The 18,397-nt window shown below is 39.5% G+C and overlaps 1 protein-coding gene across 1 annotated transcript; it reads right to left on the bottom strand.

Annotated features, from left to right (window-relative positions):
• Positions 1-1,318: 1,318 nt before the first annotated feature.
• LOC141946199 (pancreatic lipase-related protein 2-like) lies at positions 1,319-14,841 on the bottom strand. The gene is made up of 13 exons (XM_074875658.1): positions 14,713-14,841; positions 13,583-13,631; positions 12,627-12,781; positions 10,891-11,016; positions 9,299-9,433; positions 6,894-7,002; positions 6,178-6,294; positions 5,975-6,097; positions 4,990-5,108; positions 4,079-4,208; positions 3,696-3,807; positions 2,478-2,645; positions 1,319-1,382 (listed from the first exon to the last, which is right to left on the bottom strand). Exons 1-13 carry the CDS (start codon positions 14,839-14,841, stop codon positions 1,319-1,321), a joined length of 1,536 nt encoding a protein of 511 aa, XP_074731759.1.
• Between the last annotated feature and the right edge of the window lie 3,556 nt (positions 14,842-18,397).

Here is an 18,397-nt window from a genome sequence, read left to right as displayed (position 1 = left end):
GGGCTGTTGGAAGCAAGACAGCTTTTGAGAAAGAAAGTGATAAATAAAGGCCCAGCTATATTTCTGCAGTCCTAAAGAAGCTGTAGTCTTGAATAGGAAGCAAGCAGAGGGGAGAGGACTGGGTTTCTGGTGCTGCAGAACTCCGTGGCGCTCTCCTGGGGCACTGCGTGGTGCTTCCCGCCATTGTACATGCTTCCCTTGCCACCTGTCAAGTCCCCGCGGACTTGCAGTACTCAGGACTGCAGACCTGTCTTGGCTGAACATCAGACTTGTTTTTAATAATGCTTCTAATTTCATAAAGGCTTGGTTAGCATTTAGTCAAGGATACAACACTGACTGTTGTTCTTTTTTAAAAAAATATTTCGTTCAGGTATTTATGCTCATTATAAATATGTTCTTAATATTGCACTTCTACTCCTGTTTCTTAGAAGTTTATCTGCCCAAGTGCTTGTACATAATTTATCAAACATGGCGAAATGGGAGTGGATAAATGATTAACTTTTCCTATTCATTAATTTATTTTGCTTTTTACACATAGAAAAATAAAGTTCCAGGTGGCTCGCTCACACCATTCTTTGCAGAGCAGTAGTGTTCATTTCAATGCAAAATAGTCAATCCCAGGTTTTGCAAAGCCTGGAGTTATTCAAAGTCAGATTTTCTCTCCAGGGTTGTCAGTGGCCACAGCAAAGGTACATGTTTGAAATTACACAGAAGCCAGGTGCTGTGATTCAGCCATTTAGTTTCTTCCAAAACAGGGAACACCTGAGATTTGCCTCCATCTGTTGCTTCCATGAAGGTGCAGTGTACAAAGGGCCATTCTGACCTGCTGAAGAAATATGCTGGTTCTGTTCCTGCCTCACCCACAGCATCGTATGAGGGCTCTTGTGTGGGGCTGGAAAGTTTTGAGCAATAGTGTAGGCTGTGGAAAGGAGGCATTTGGGACCATTCCCAGCCGCAGGGGCATGCTGAGGTAATGTGCTGCCTCAAGAGGGTTGGGTAGACAGAAAATCTGGCAAATTATCAATATGGTGGGAAATAGTTCTTACCTTGAGGCACTAGTAGAGTAAGTGTGCAGTGTTATAAATGGGTTTTAGCATATATGATTTCCAGTTGCTTCCATAGTTACAAGCACAATAAACTTGGTTAAAAAGAAAAAATATTGACAAGTGTGTTTGCAAAGAGCTGAAAAAAGAAAAATAAAGAAAGCAACAGGCAGTTTGATTTTTTTGCTTTAATAACCTTGTGTACCAGCGTTCCCATGCACCAGACTGATGGTTTGCTCAGCTGCTGTGTACGGAACAGTTGTACTCAGTGACCTCTAGCAAGGGGTGAGTAACTGGGGAACTCCATATGTCACAGTTCCATGGCCACAGAAAGTTGACCTGAGAAGAAAAAAAAATGCTTGAATCAAGATTTATTTATCTATTTTCCCACAAAGAAAAATGAAATGTTGTCAGCTGTCACCTTGAGGATTGTTAGCTCAATCCATACTCGCATTTAAGCCTTCCTTAAACCTGCTGTACAGAATATTAGCATTTGCATACTAACAATAACAAGGTGAAGTTCCTTCTTTTAGGGACCAGCTGTAAAATCTGAGTTTTAATACATGACTAAAATTAATCTCTAAATTCACAAATATAGAGCTCTAGATAAAAAGTCAGAAAGGAGTCTTGTTACGCTCCCATTATTTAGGCTAGATTATTTAAACTAGATTGCCCCAGTCAAAGCTTTGCAGCTTTTATTTTTATTGTTTTTTTAGGAGCTCACGCTGAAAGGGATTTAATCAGTTTCTCTAAATGATCCATGCCAGTGCCAAACTATAAGGAAGTGTTTTTCCTAATATTTAACCAATATTTCTTCTGTTGTAAAATACATCAAGTAAACCTGGACCTAAACCCAGTGGATGTGTAGAATAGTTGACTGTGACCCTTCACAAACAGCTTATGCATATGTTTTTATATTCCTCTTTGGGCTTTTCTTTATTAAGAAACACATTTCCTTCAGCTGCTCTATACAGATCAAGTTTTCTAAATCTCTTCTCCTATTTTTCCAGACTTCAGTCTGTGTGCCTTGTTCCTGAAGTATACTCTCCAAACTTGAAAATGACCCTGCTTCTGGTTATAGTCTTACCCCAGTTATTCAATTTAGAATAATTACTCCCTGGATCTTCTATACAATACTCCTGGTAAAGCACCTGGGAATGAGACTTGCTTTATCTTGGTTTGTAATTGTTTTGCTGTGGCAAGCCAGTATACATTCCAAATTATTCACTGCTGCATTCCTTTCCAGACAGTTATTCCCTGGTATGTACTTGAACATTTGATTTTTCTGTCCAAAGTGTAAGATCTTGTCCTTACTGAAATTCACACTGTTGATTGCAAACTATGTGTTCAATTTAAGACCATTTTCAATCCTGTCTCCCCAAGCTTTTGCACTCCTTTCCCATTCATTTTGACCTGTAAATGGGATATACTTACGCATGTCCATCTTCTCCGTGAATTATATTGAGTGTTTCTGCTCCCAATCTTGCCCAGAGCAGAGTAAATATGGTTTTATTCCAGAGAAATTCAATTTTCTTAGTATTTTTAGGGTTAATTTCAACATCAAGGTATTTTGTATAAACTTGGTCTTGAGAGAGGACTCCACTGCAAATAGAATGAAGATAGCAATGTTAAATTTAACAGTTTAGAGACTACTGAACTAAGCCACATTCTCCACAAGATTTGAGTTTTCCCCTTTGTTACAACAGAAATTTGCACTTTTGCTGTTCTTTGTAACAGCGCAGGACACTGGGCCAGGACTCTGGGAGAGTTCTGAACAGGGAGAGAATGAAAAACAATTCTGAAAAATTAAAATACGCATGTGGCAGGAGACAACCAAGAGATGATAAGGTGAGGCTGGGATGGTCTCCAGTGCCCAAGTGTGCTGAGAAAATCTCCAGGTGAGATTTTCAGGGAGGATTTTATAGATGAGCTGGGAACATCTGTGAGGCTTTGGTCTGCACGTGCACACAGGATGGTGGGAACGCTTGGTAGCGTGTGGAAGCGCTTGTTTCAGAGCAGGTACAGAAGACAGTAGGAGCTGCTCTTTTGGTAGTCAGTGGGAGATGATACAAGCTGTGAATGAAGCTCACTGGCCAGACTATATAAATGTGCCATTTATATACTAGTATTGGCTTTTAATATATCCCAGGGAGGAAAGAGGTACCCACTTAGCAAATTTGATAAGTTCAGGCACAGGATTGCCTTGCCTGAGATCATACAGCAAGATGCTGGCAGAGCAGAAAGTCTTGTCAGCATGTGGAGTGAGTATGCTGACACGTGTGATGCCACGCTAGCATGGGAGCAGCTGCTAAAGCACGTGTGTAATGGGTGAGCACTTATGTGCATTCCAAAGGTGTAAATTTATTTTTTTTTTAAGAGCAACTCAGAGAAACACAGCACTTCTCCCATCAAACTGTATTCCTAATTTATTGTAAAGTCACATAATCCATGGAAAGGAAGTGACTTGCATTCCTTTATGCAACCATCTGTCTGCCCTTATAGGTCTTATCTATGGAATAACTTTTTTCATATCTGATGTTCAGTAGAACATCTGCAACACACAATAAGTGTTTGCACTGCTTAAATATCTGGATAATGGGTAGATAAGCTTAGCAGTACTAAATGCTATCAGGAAATATTAATTTATCTTACCTGGCAATTTCATATTCTTTTGTTTTCCCCTCCGTGTCATGGAACACCAGGTTTATATCCCCCTTCATTTTCTTTACACCAGACAGTTTGACAAATACTTTTTGTCTCCAAGCTGCATAAAGAAAAGCAAAATACAACTAGATTGTCAGTGATATGAGGGATCTAGACGTGCTAGTATACTGGAAAGTTCTTTTTTCCCTAACTGGAATTCATTCATGTTCTCAATGAAAGACTTGTTGAGCTTGAATTTTGATAAATAATGTAACATTTTTTGACAGAGATGTTGGCACTTACAGAAGGAACAGAAACACATGACTGTAAATCACAGCAAGGCAATAATTTTTCAAACGCATTATCAACTGTAACAAACCTCCTCCACTTACTAGCAAAAGGTGGGTCTGCTGCTGTATTTAAAAAATACTTTTGGTTTACCCTCTTCAATTTAGCTGGGAATCTGTCAGCATAGTGGCCCATCATTGGACATCCCTCCTGGGAACATGGGAAGCAGTCTCCCTAGGGAAAATAAGAGCATCAGTTAATGAGGAGTATTTTTTTTCATCCTAGTTCTGACTAAATTAAGGCTTAGGATGCTGTTCTGATCTTGCAAAGCTGTGGCAGTGCTGTATGTTGTCATATCTTAACATCAAACCCTGATAAACTTGTTTCAGATAATGGCTTCTGCACCCATGCATACCAAGCAGGTGTGGAATGAGCAGGTTTAATACCTGTGTAGATGATGGTCTGAAACTTCCTAGTTCAAATAATTTTTCAGTTAGAGTCTAGGACAAAATATAAGGCAATTTTACCCTCCCAGTGGGAGGGAACTTGCCTGTATCCATTTTGCAACACAATATGGAAGGGGAAAAAAAGGAACATAATTCATAAGTGCATTTATTTAGGTGCTCTAATCAGTTCCCAGTGTAAATTAGAGAAGAGTCAATGATTTTGGAGGCTGCAAACATCTCTTCTTCTAGCCAGGAATTGGTAGGGTGGATACATCTAACCTATGTGCTCTTTGCATAAAGGTTTAGGATGAGAGTTGTATGGGGTTTAATTTTTTTTTTTTTTCCTATTTGTTGGTATCATCTGTGCTTCAGGATTTATTTTCCAGAGTGGAATAGTTGATGAAGCCACTGTGTGTGGTGCCTCACTGCAGTTCCTCCTACCAAACCATGCCATGAGAGCACAATAACCAACATCCAGGTACTCTGTGTATGTAGCAGGACCTGTTGTGAATGTAGAAATCTGGATTATTTTCTTTACAGCTCACCCACTCCTGAGCTGATATACTTACTGACTCAAAGGATTTGTATGTTTCACAGGGATATCCAAGGTATCCAGTGGGATAGAGGATACTTTCAAAATAAAACTCATGGCTGCGTGAGTGATGACATCCCCCAATGATTGTAGCGTCTGTTGAAACAAAGTTTATGACCATCTGTGAAATAATCTGTTGCGTACAAGAGTAGTCCTTGCCCTACCATGGAAACAGCCGAGGCATGGAACAGAACAGCAGTGTGGTCGTCTAATCACTTTTCATTTGAATTTACATTTCTAGTTGCAGTAGAAGTTACTGTTTTGTCTGGGCTTTCTCTGGAGAACTCTGTGCCAGTTACCCCAAGATTTCAAGTGAGATGCATTGGTCTGCTATGGCATACTAGTCCATTTTAAGAAGATGGCTGTATATATATATATACATAAATATGAGAGGTCACAGCAAGATGATATTAATTACAGTTCTAAAAGGCTGAATAGAGCAAGGAGAATCCATGAGCCTTCTGCCAACCTCTCCAAAGTCTGTGGAGAGGTGAGGTGTGTACAGTCCCTGGAAATGCCGAGTGCTTTTGCCTAATTCATGCCTTATGGGTGTCAGATTCTCTTTGCAGCATCTGCAAGAAAACAAAGGTGGTGGTGTTGTGCCACAGGTTTGGTCATGACACTGGCCTATCTCAGCCTGGAGAACCTCCAGCTGGGGCTGTTGGGTTGTTGGACTTGCAGACTCTCTGTTCCCTGACTTTTTATGTTCTGCATGTGCAATTTCAAATTACAGAAGCAAAGCTTAGGCCTGTATTATACCTCCTTTCCCTACAGTGTTTCCTGGGGAGCACTGTTCTGATGCAGCCTTTATTGTTTCTTATTTTCTTTTCTAATTTATGAGTAAATAGACAAAAATCAATTTTGTTTTGTAGTTTTCTCCCAAACAGACAGTTATTTTCACAGTTCACATTTCAGGATTGAATGCAAATAAAGTACTATGCATGATGGGAATGTATGTTTACCTGCAATGATAACTTCAAAATTGCTTTGTTTCATCTCTGGCATTAAATCGGTGCATCCAGGCATCACAGTTCCTCCATTTGGGTAAAAGTCCAGGTGACCGGTGGTGTTATACATTCCAAGCCCTGAGATACACATGTGATGCTGTCAGTGTCGTGGTGACATACCCATCCCTGTGGATATTTACTTGCACATGAACACTTACCTATGGCAGGAAGGTGAGCAGCATTACTGTGAATAACATCAACGAAATCTGCATCTGAAGGATCCAGTCTCACCTCAGGAGGTGTACCTTCAAAATAAGGTCCAGCAGGGTCTAAGCCTAAAAAGACCCCACATTTATTGGTTGGGGGAGGGAGAGAAGTGTTGCCCATATTAATGTGTCTTTTGTCAACTTACAACATCAGATATTCAGTATTGTATGAGGCATGTTGAATAATAATGATGTGAATTCAAAGCTAAACTGAAAAAAATGTGCAATAATGTGGCTTTGTGAACCTTTCTGCAAACTTATTGCAACAGAAGTAAAATATTTTCCAATAGAATATATAATGGCATTGTATTACTATGAGACATTTTATTTCCTGTGAGCTTATTACTGGACTGTAAAGCTTTACAAATAGGAAAAACTAAGGATTCTTGGTATGTTGCTTTGCCTTTGTGTAAGGTGCTATGTAACTCAGTGAATGACAGTAATGCTACAAACATATTACCTATCTTTGTCCTTCCACTAAAGAGTTTTTAACCAAACTAGAGAAAGAAGATGTAGTAATTACCCTTGTTTCTGAGAAGCATAAAGTTTGCCTGCTCTTATGCAAGGTGTTTCCAGCACTGCCAATAATTTAATTTCCGTCTACAGACCAGTATGTTGCAAGTTTCTTCCCTTTAGAAATGTGCTCTGCACCTTGGTGAACAGCCTACCTGTTATCCGTCTGATGCCTTGGATCCTTCTTCCTGCCTCTCCTGCAGTATGTGCTCCCAGACTGTGGCCAATTAAATGGATTTCGTGAGGGGAGTATCTGAAGATTTTCTGATCGTTAAGGTAGTGGTGGTGGGAGACAAGAACACAGGCTTTAAATAACAAGCAAAGAGGGTGTCTTACATTATGGGCCTTTGGGAACATCTAGACTGACTTTGCAGAATCACAGAATGGTTTGGGTTGGAAGTGACCCTAAAGATCATCCAGTCGCACCCCCTGCCATGGGCAGGGACACCTTCCACTAGCCCAGGTTTCTCAAAGCCCCGTCCAACCTGGCCTTGAACCCTTCCAGGGAGGGGGCAGCCACAGCTTCTCTGGGCAACCTGTTCCAGTGTCTCATCACCCTCACAGTAAAGAATTTCTTCCTTATCTAAATCTGCCCTCTTTTAGTTTAAAACCATTACCCCCTTTTCTATCCCTACACCCCTGATCAAGAGTCCCTGCCCACCTTTCCTGTAGCCCCTTTAAGTACTGGAAGGCCGCTCTAAGGTCTCCCCGGAGCCTTCTCTTCTCCAGGCTGAACACCTCCAACTCTCTCAGCCTGTCCTCACAGGGGAGGTGCTCCAGCCCCCCGAGCATCTTCGTGGCCTCCTCTGGCCCCACTCGAGCAGGTCCATGTCCTTCCTATGTTGGGGGCCCCAGCGTTGAATGCAGTACTCCAGGTGGGGCATAGAGAACAGGGTATGAGTTCTTTGAGTTAATTATTGTTTAAATGACACTAAGAGTTGATAGAAAATTATCCAATCTAGAATTTTAAATGCCTAGTGATGATGGATTTGCTGTTGTAGTGTTGGCATAAGGTTTCTGTATTCAGTTACCCTTAGTGACAAAATATAAACCTTCTTTCTCATTTGGATTAACCCTTAATTTAATCTTTCATCAAAATGATCTTATTTTTTCTTTATTTACACTATTATGGAGCCCTTTTTTATCATGTCTATTCTTCATGTGTCTGCTTAGAATACACGATCATATCACTCAATAATATTTTCACTGACAGGCTTAGGTGGGGTGAGTTCTCTTTTCCAAGTGTCACCTGTACAAGACCTGCACTGCTGAGATATTACACATGCGTTGAAGGTGGAAATGGGGATTAATCAGCATGTAGGCTGCATGCAGGGGTCATGATTCATCCAGGGATTTCCTAGGTTTTGTAGTGACCAAATACAACAAGGATTGGTTGTTAATTGCTTGAGTTTTTTTCAATAAGTTTGGTTTTCTTTTGTCGTACGTGTACCGAGATAAAAGAAGATGTGTAGTATTGGCCTGTCTACCTTTATTGTTAGACAGCAGATTCCTCTGAATATATTTTACTGCAGTACTTCCATTTACAATGCAACTTAACTTTTCCTAAAGTCAAACTCTAGAGGTTTGTAAATTGGGGAAAAGACAAGAAAGTCTAAGGATCATTTATGCATTTTTGTAATGGAAGAAACAGAAACCTAGACTGCAAAAGGTGCAGTAATAGAGATATTAAACGATAACCTGAACCCATCTTCAGGTGACCTGGGATTTGTATACAAAGAAGAAAGTTACAGAAGAACACGTGTGAGGCTGGATATGAGTTTCCTAGGTAGCAGCAGTAGGTTTTACCCCAACAGGTTCTGGGGAAGTGTTTTTTGATACTCAGGTGCTTGCAAAGTTGGCACTTTGCCTTGTGGGCTCTGAACTCTCTCTTGCAGGACTTTAAGATGAACTCCTCCTGACCAGGATCAAGTCCACAACCAGGCAGCGTTCTGGTTTTCAGCAGTTTTAAGTACTCACGAGTTCTTCTGAAGTCAGCAGGAAATGCTGATACTCTTAAACCTTGCAACTGAGCAGTTCTGCACTACATGTATAAATGTGAACACTTGCCTTCAGGATCATGAAGTTCACAACTAGAAGTCAACTGGACAGTTTACTGTGCCTGTAGACAGCAAATATGGTGTTATCAAGTGAGCCGGCTCCTGCTCGTTTCAGTGGTGCTAAGCTGAGATACTAATTTACTTGTAGCACTCATGTATAATGCTGGCAAAACTTGTAAGCACTGAACTCGTAGGCCTTGCCTCAATTCCATTGAATGCCTTCTTGACTGTATCATCATATGGAAATGTTGCCACCTACTGGTCTTTAATTAATTGGCACCTCTTTTCAACCACATTCGTTTAATTTGCGTCTTTTGTGACTGTGAGAAGTCCTTACAGAGTTGATAATTAGTACAATTAGCTGGATCTCAACTGCATGCATTGCACAGCTCTTCCTAAAGCACTGTCTGACCATACCAGACAAGATTCAAAATCAAAGCAGCAACGTCATAACCCCACTATATCCAGTTAAGAATTGTAGGTGGTAAATCTGTGTCTTTTACCTGTAAAGTTTTTATGAAATAAGCAACCTCAGCCCCAATCACGCGGATGTTGTTCACTGCACTGATGTAGGTGCCGTTTGCACCTTGTTTCCAATCGACAGCAATGCAGTTGATATTTTCCACTTCCAGTAACAGCTGATATGGGAACACATAAAGCAAAGTATTTAAGGAAACAGAATAACAAACAGATTCAACTTAAATCAGAATAAATATTGAAAGGTAATATGACAATGGAATTTTTCATTCTTTACTAAACAGGACTCTTCACTGTAGCTCGTACCACGCTGAAATACACATCTTCTTACAAAACAGAATGTAACAACTTATCCCAAAAAGTATCAGCTATGGAAGACCGTAATAAAATATTTTACTTTATAAACCATTTGTATAGATATTTCAAATAATTTGGAAAAGCCACACACCTGCATAGTAGTTTCTATGTGCAGTATATGACTGACTTTGAGGGATGTTGGCAGTTTAACTGAATAGCATAGGAAGTAGACTTATTTACCAAGTACCTTTAAAACTGAGAAAGTCATGTCAGACTGTAAAGGTTTGGAGTAGAGTAGAAAGTTTCTATTTCAGCAAAGAAAGCTAACATGTTGGTTGCTTCAGTGCTGGTCACAGTCTTGTGGAGAACAGTGGTATTTCCCCAGGAAGAATAATGTATTAAAGTCTACAGTTGTAGCTTTCTGTGACTAAGGCTCACTTAATTTTTGAGAAAGAACAAGGAGTGGAAAAAAAAAATTAATCCATCATAAACAGCTGAAGGTGAATGACAAAGAAAACAGAAGCTTGAAGAGGTAGTGCATTGGAATCCTGGAACGTGTAGTGTGGAGAAGCAGATAGAATTGTTGTTTCTTTTCAAATGAAAATTTGGAAATTTAATATTGTAGATTAAAAGTTTTCATAATTTATGAACAAAAATAATGCTGCAGATCTGCAACTTAGTATTCAGTGGTAGTCTTTTTCTAGCTTGTCCTTTTCTCTTCCAGGGTGGAAGAAGCACAAACTAGAGTAGATTTTGCTTATCTATCAGATCCGAGGCTGTCATTGACACAGTACACTTAGTACTGTTTTTGTGGTAACTTCCACATGTCATATCTGAAATCCTTCTTTCATTGCACTCTCTAATCAAACAAAAAGCATTTTTTTGTTGGTGTTTTTACTTTTTTTTAAAAGAATTTTTTAGAACTGAGTAGTGGTGAACCAGAATAGAGTTTGTAGACTAAAACTTGAGCTTTGCAACTCAGGAAGGCCTTTTGACTGAAAGACACTTCAGTTGCTTCTAATGGGAGAAGCACTGAATTGTTGTGTCTATTCTGATACTCTGACACTGCTATAGAGGCTGGGGACATCTGTGTTCAGTTTATTGCTTTGATCTGATCTGTAGGGTTTGGGGATGGAAACTCTAAAGAGATGTCTAAGAAGCCTTGACTATGCTGCATCTTCCAGAGTGACATTTACTTCTTGGTTGGTATCTGCTACTACCTAATGAATTGCAAAATGGAAGGTGAACATTGGTGCCTAAAGGACACTGACAGATTGTAGTTAACAACTGCTGATAGAAATCAGAGGATACTCTCTCATACCAAGCACATTTCTACCACCCAGCCTTTTTTTCCAGTGCTGCCAAATCCATGAATGATGAAGGAGGTATTTCTACGTGAGGAAAAATGTGACTTTTGGATGGTTGAGGAGTTTATTGCTGAGATCACCTGTGTGGGGGGAAAAAAAAAAGTTTTATCTATTCATACTTTCAAACATTTAAAAAAAGTCATCTAGGTCATCCCCTCTGTAGGACTCAAGGGACTATCTTGAATGGACAAAGTCTGTGATTTTTGGAACTTGGGAACCCCTGTATCTCACCTTTCTTAGTTGCACTATGGTTTTCAAAGAAATTTTGCCCGTGTGGTTTCTGCTGCTCCTGTCTATTTGGCTTAACATAGGAAGAACCCCCTTATGCGGAATATGAAAGAACCTAAAAGGGCCACAGTGTCTCATGATGCCTGTTGGTCTGAGTTGGATGAGTTCCTACAGAGAGCAGCCCACAAGCCCCACATCTCCTGGTTCAGCTTGTTGTTTTACTGACATCACCTTTGACTTCAACATGTTGCTCTGCATCTAAGCAACACTTTTTTCCTTTTTTTTTTTTTTTTTTTTTTTTCCCCTGGATGGGTGATGTTTCCATGCCTGTTTTTGTCATTAGCTACTCCAGAAGTATGAAATTCTTTCAGCCTAAGAACTGTATGGAATAGGGGTGAAGCTGATCTTCATGCATTGCTGCAAGCTGCTTAATTATATACTTTCCTTTTTCTCTGAGAATGATTTCTGACTGTCTATTGTTTACAGACAAATACAGGGTCTGTGATGTGAGCTCAGGGAGTTTGGGTGTAGAAGGGCTGTGCCCTAGATCACAGATATATTTAAGTTTAGTGGCTGAGAAGTAGTGCAAGGTATATTTTGACTTATATCAACAACAGAAGTGCTGAGTAACCTGCTGCTGAATGTCTCTTGTGTGCTCACACGTCCCTGCTCTGCAGATCGTAAAAGTTTATTACAGGTATAACTTCTTATCCTTAGAGAGCCTGAGTTGGACTCTCAGCATGGCAACCAGGATTGCTGTAAGCAATGATGTCTGCAACAGTGGTGATGGCATCACAGCTCATGCCAGAGGAATCCTAAACATCCCTGTACAGCTCAGGGACAGCGGGTTTGGGAGCCTGAAAGGGATTTAGCAGCTTCATAAGTATTTGCTGAAGTGATGTGGTCCCAGGTCCTGATTTTACAGGTTCCTCCACATTGCTCTGCTCAGTATTTCAGGGCGTAAGCAACTTGAGTAGTTCTGTCTTATTTTCAGAGCGCAGAGACACAGATAAAAATGTAAAGTCACTGAGATTTCAAGGTGGAATGTGGGCTTGGAAATTGCATAAAATTGATCTTCTTCAGACTTTTATTTTTAAAAGTCACAATATATTCCTATCTCAGCTTCCCTGTAAGACAGCAGTATTTGCTCTCCTATCTGAATACTCAGAAGGCTGTTTATTTGAATGAGTCTTCAACTTTCCTCAGAGACCTAAAGGCATACAAAAGGTGGTCTACCATAACCCATATCCTTGTGCAGGAAAATGCCAGGAAAGCTCTTGTGTCCTACGGTTCATTCACAACATTCTTTTTGTGCTTTACCCCAAAAGTATATTCAGTACTGTACCTTCAAACTATCTTCTTATTCTGACTTGTTTGCCTGTGATGACTAACATAGACTTTTTAACAACTTAACAACCATTTGTATATTTAGCCAGTTCTTGATGTTAAAAATAAATGTCACCTGTGAGTTATTTCCTGTTTCTCTGGTGTAGAGAGAGAAGCTGATGTTCATATGTTCTGGAGAGTCGGGCAAACCTGTCAGAAGTCTCCCTGGTACCCCAGACCAGGGTGGGTCATCTGTAAAGCAGCCAAGCCTCGGGTAGCAGACTTCTTTACCTAGAGTAGAAGAAACAACTTGTTTATATGTTGGACTCTCTTATGCTTGATGATATATTTGAGACTACAACAGTGTGAAGAGCAGAAAACTAAGGATTTCATTTTATGATTAATTTTGAAACTGAGATTCATTCCTGTTTCCTTTATGGATATTACCTGAAGCAGGTAACACAAGGGGAGATAAACAATTTGAGGATAAACCAAGTAAAGACCATTGACAACATTTTCTAGGCTTGTAAAGGATTAATTCAATTTCTTTTTAAAAAGTCTTTTAAGAAGTTATTGTTAAAATTGCTCCTACATGCTTCCTACTCCAAAGCATTGTGTCTCTGCTTGTAGGAATGAAGGAGATCTACACAGTAACCTTGTACTGTGAATGAAACAATAATTTCTTTCAGTATAGTACCTTTTTCTAGATCAAATGGGTCTCTTGCTCATGCTCAACTTTTATGTTTTATCACTGTCTGTTGTGCAAAGCACCCTGTTGCTGAGCAGTTCTTTGTATACAGTAGTCAGGTAAAGACAGCTCGTGCACTGTCTTGATAGAATTAGGACACGTGACTGAACATCTCCGTGAATTTTCAGCACAGCGTTATGTCTCTTGTATTCTTAGTAATAAAATTTAAACAGAGAAGAACCTTTTAACATTAGTTCTATGCACAGTAATAGACATTGTCATACAATGACCTGCAAATCATACTACAACTTCAATGTAAAGGAAAATGCCAGTCATCATCTCCTATATATTATTTCATCTGAATTCACCCTCTAGTGGTAGTTTTTATAGATACAGTGTCTCACCTGCTACTGTGCCAAGGACATAAAATGCAAGAATCCACATTCCAACCACCTAAAGCAAATTGAATATACAGGTTAAGTATTTTATTTGGAGTGATTTGTCCTTTTAAAAAGACTGTAATACAAAGAGAAATGCAAAGACCTGCACCCGAAGAGGAATAACCTCATACACCAGTCAGTACACGCTGGGGACCTATTACCTGGAAAGAGGTTTTGCAGGAAGAAACCTGAGGGTCCTGGTGGGCACCAACTGACCATAAGCCAGTAACATGCCCTTGCAGCAAAGGCAGCCAGCCAGTACCATCCTGGACTGCATTAGGAGGAATGTTGTCAGCAGGATGAGGGAGGTGACCCTTGCCCTCCACTCAGTTTTGCTGTTCATTGCATTTCTTGAGCTGCCAAGACTGCATGCAGGTTGCTGAGGGAATGAATCAGATCATGAGATCCTGATTTTTTCCAGCTGTGAGGAGATAGGTGGGAGGTTTGGTAGAACAAAGACGGTGATACCTGTAACTTGATAAATCTGCATGCTTGACAGCTTGGGCCCCTCACTACAAGAAAGATATTGAGGTGCTGGAGCATGTCCAAAGAAGAGCAACGAAGCTGGTGAAGGGTCTAGAGCATGAGTGTTGTGAGGAACAGTTGAGGGAACTGGGGTTGTTTAGTCTGGAGAAGAGGAGGCTGAGGAGAGACCTTATTGCTCTACAACTACCTGAAAGGAGGTTGCAGAGAGGTGGGTGTTTGTCTCTTTTCCCAAGTAACAAGTGATAGGACAAAAGGAAATGACCTCAACTTGTGCCAGGGGAGGTTTAGATTGGATATTAGGAAAAATTTCTTAACCAAAAGGGTTGTCAAGCATTGGAACAGGTTGCCCAGAGAAGTGGTTGAGTCACCACCCCTGGAGGTATTTAAAAAAACTGTAGATGTGGCACTTAGGGTCATGGTTTAGTGGTGGACTTGGCAGTGTTAGGATAATGGTTGGACCTGATGATCTTAAAGGTCTTTTCCAAGCTGAATGATTCTATGATTCTATCTTCAGGCTGTTTGTAGTGCTTTTACCTAGGGCTCTTTGCATTTATGCACCTTTGTATCCCTGACTTTATTTGGATTCCTTTCCTCTACACTTTCCTTACTTGGCTTTCCCATGGTAGGGGTTCCACATATTTCACTATTATTCTCCCTTCCCGTTTGCCTTGTTCACTGTTCTCAATTTCCTCTTCTTCTAGATGTTTCCTGTGGCACCTGTCTCTCATTTTCAACATACTGGTAAAGCAAAAATTTTGAGCTGTCACCCATGGCCACTGAGATAGCTCATTAGAAGTAATTAAGAAAAAATGGTAAATTTAGTAAGTATAATCTTGCTATATGGGAAGCTGTCTCTAAGGGATATTTTTAGAGATTTGGCAATGTGAGAAAGCTAGAAAACCAATGCTCCACTGACACTACCAAATGCTCTCCAAAACAAGAGACATTTGGGATTTTCAGAGAATTTGTCCTTGGAGCTTGTGTGTCAAATGTCAGGCAGGAGGCATATGTGATCCACCTATGTGCTTTTTTTGGTAGAAGTTGGATTACTTGGCTGTAATGAGGTGGTTGCCTAACCAGGCCAAATGGGATAGGTCAGAGTGCAGAGTGTGTCTCTGAGCACTCTAATCGACTCTGAAGTCCCTGTGTGGTAATATCTTGTTGTTTATGTGGTAGAGCAGAGGAACAAGGCTGAATATCTAAGCAGTGAGCTGGAGTTGCAAAGTGAAGAGCTGAGAGGAATCATGAAATTTCCTTGAAAATACAATTCTGTTCCTCAGTCTAATATATCCATTGATGTAGTTAACAGAGAAGACTCGAGGAGAGTGGAAAGCAGAGAGGAAGTCTGGCAGTAAGAGTATCTGCCAATAGCTGTCAAGGAGTATCCATCATCATGATGAGAACTTGACGGTACAAGAAAGAATCACAGAAGCTGTGGCTCATCAGATGAATTGGGGAGCTCAGTAGGATTTCTTTATATTTAATGGAGAGCTCTCATACTCAGGAGGTGTATAGTCCATGTTGAGAACACAAGAGCAAGAAATATAGTATAATTTCTTTTCAGATACAAAATCTGAAAGGCAGCTAACGAGTAATGATTTTAGAAAATGTGGGAGCTTATTGCCAAATAAAATTGATAAGTAGTTTTCTTTCAGAGGTTCTTCCTTTGAAGGCAGAAAATAGAAATGAACATGTAGCTAGGTAAATAATGGAAGATGCAGAAATTTTATTTTTTTTATTTTTTGGGGAATGTTGATTCATTCTATTATTAAGAGAGAGGTAGTTTGGGTAGGAGATAACTTTTTAGTGGGTAGGTTTTCTATATTAGTCTATGTTAATGACAAAAATATTGCGAAGAGGTTAAGAAATCATATCTTTGTAAAAAGAGTTGAAGCAACATACCATTTGACAGGGGAAAATTCTTTCACTGGGCATTTAAAGAGGCTTAGTGCTGAACAAGAGGAACTGGAATGACTTGTTTGTGAATGCCTAGCCAGTATTGCTGGCAAGAAGACTGCTGAATGCTGAGCTCGGTTGTTATACTCAGTGGACAGAGGACACGCACTTTGGAAGCAAAACCTGCACTAAATATTTCAAATTGCTGTTCATCTCAGAAGAAAAAAAAAAAAAAAGGCAAATATTCATAGACTGACTTCCTAATGTGTAAAACCTACACTGGAGCAGTATTTCTCCTTCACAATAGGCCAGCAAGCCCCTGTTGCTCAACCTGTGATTCATGGGCCACTAGTAGATGGTTTGTGAGATATGAGAAAGTCTGTATAATGACTGTCAACAGTTTATTTTTAAGTCCCACACATATACCCACACACCCTCCTCAGGACATGCGCACAAACGCATACACAGTGTATTCATGAGAAGCAAGCCCAAATCTCAAGGTTTTTTAATTATCAGCATTTTTAACCTAATAATCTCACTGCAGTAAATAGATTTTTTTTTTTTTTTTTTATTTAAACCAAGGTATGTTATTAATCTAATTGCTAAGAATTTTACTCACTATTCTCTTATCACCCTTCTTATCTCTCTTCCTGATGAGCAGTAACAGGATACAAGATGGCCACTGTTTTCTTTAATGAAGATTCAGTAGCTTTATGCTGAAAAAAAAAAGTAATAGAAAAGAGATTAAAAACCTGCAGGCAACTTGGTAAAGTGAAAGAAACTGGAAGAATACAAGAGGACAAAAACCGGGAATATTGGTAACTGGGAATTAATAGCTGGAAGTCGCACATGTTTCATAAGGAAAATGGCAATGCCAACACGTGCATTTATGGCCAGTGGAATTAAGATATGAATTAAGAAGAAATAATATTTAATGCATGGAAGAAGTAAAAAGGTGCAGTGTTTCTGGTCCATTACTAGATAAAATGGAGCAAAATGCAATGATGCAGCTGAAGTGAAATGTTTACACTTTTCTTTTTCTGTCTTTACCAAAACCATCTGATGTTCCTACCAGGAAAAAAGTATTCATGGTGATACTCTGTTCAGACAATAATTGTAGATCTGCTGTAGAACAGCTGCTGGAACTAGATATTTTAAAATAATTGGACTTTGGTAACTCATAGCTGAGATCCTTAAAAAAATAAAAAGCTATAAAAAAACCCCCCAACATATTGACAATTTTTTGTTAATTTATTGATTAGTAAGAAAATTCCAGAGACGTGGTTTGAAGAAAACTGATATACTGACAGGTAAAAAAAAATTGGATGAATGACCTGAGGAATTTCAGACCTGTGGAGTTCCAGTCCAATATCAGCCTGAGGCAGAATAATGAAAGTCTTCACAGGATACTCATCATGAGAGAAAAATTGTGAAAAACTGTTAGAAGATTAAGTTGTGTAATTAAATTCATTTACATGACATGACAGACTAAGATGACACTCTTATAAGATCAACATTGTAAGTCTCATGATACTCAGATATTAATAAGATCTGCCACTTGATATTTTGGTTAAGAAATTAAAATTGTATACATGCACTATTACAACAATTAAGTAGATTAAAAATTAAACGGATGGATTAAGTAGATTAAAAATTGAGTAATTCTTGCATCTCAGACTACAACGGTAAAGAACTAGAAGGTGACTCCTGGATTTACAAACTCAGTTCTTGCTACTGTGCAAATCCTTGCATGGCTTTGAGCCTGAGGCATTTAGAGAACACTTGCTAACTGCACACCCAAGCATTGTAACATTGCCCAAAATGCTAAAAGAAACTAATGAAAAAAATTACAATAGTATCTTTAGGCCTCATAAAAAGGGATCATGTATATATTTGTGCATATACAAATACCTGAAAGTACACTACAGTTTTTTTGTTTGTTTGAATATAATTTTGTTGTTCAGCCCATTCTTCACAAGTGTAAAAACAATACCATCTTTTGTAGGCACAGTCCCCGTTTGGTAGCTCAGACACGGTATTTGTCCAGACTATCAAATACTGAAAACTGGTGTGCACAGTACTGGGCAAAGTGCTGGTCGTATGATGTACTAATTCAGGTAGCAGAGTAATTGGCATAATTGATAAAAGACTTCATTTAACCTCCAGCTCCTCCCCATAACTAGCCCATCCTAGGGTCATGATTCCGGATGAAGGCTCTTTGGCACTGCTTCAATACAAATGAGTAACAATAACTAAAAGAGCATCTTGGCCTTAGCCAGTCTCTTTTCTTGCTGGCTCACCAACTTCTGCATACAGTTAAGTTCTCCAGGAGGAAACTGATCTTAATTGAACAGCTCTGAAACCCACAAATTTAACATTAGATAAATCAATTTTATA

This window comes from Strix uralensis, chromosome 7 (assembly GCF_047716275.1).
Source record: "Strix uralensis isolate ZFMK-TIS-50842 chromosome 7, bStrUra1, whole genome shotgun sequence".
NCBI lineage: Eukaryota > Metazoa > Chordata > Aves > Strigiformes > Strigidae > Strix > Strix uralensis.
This window is presented reverse-complemented; position numbering and strand designations above follow the sequence as displayed.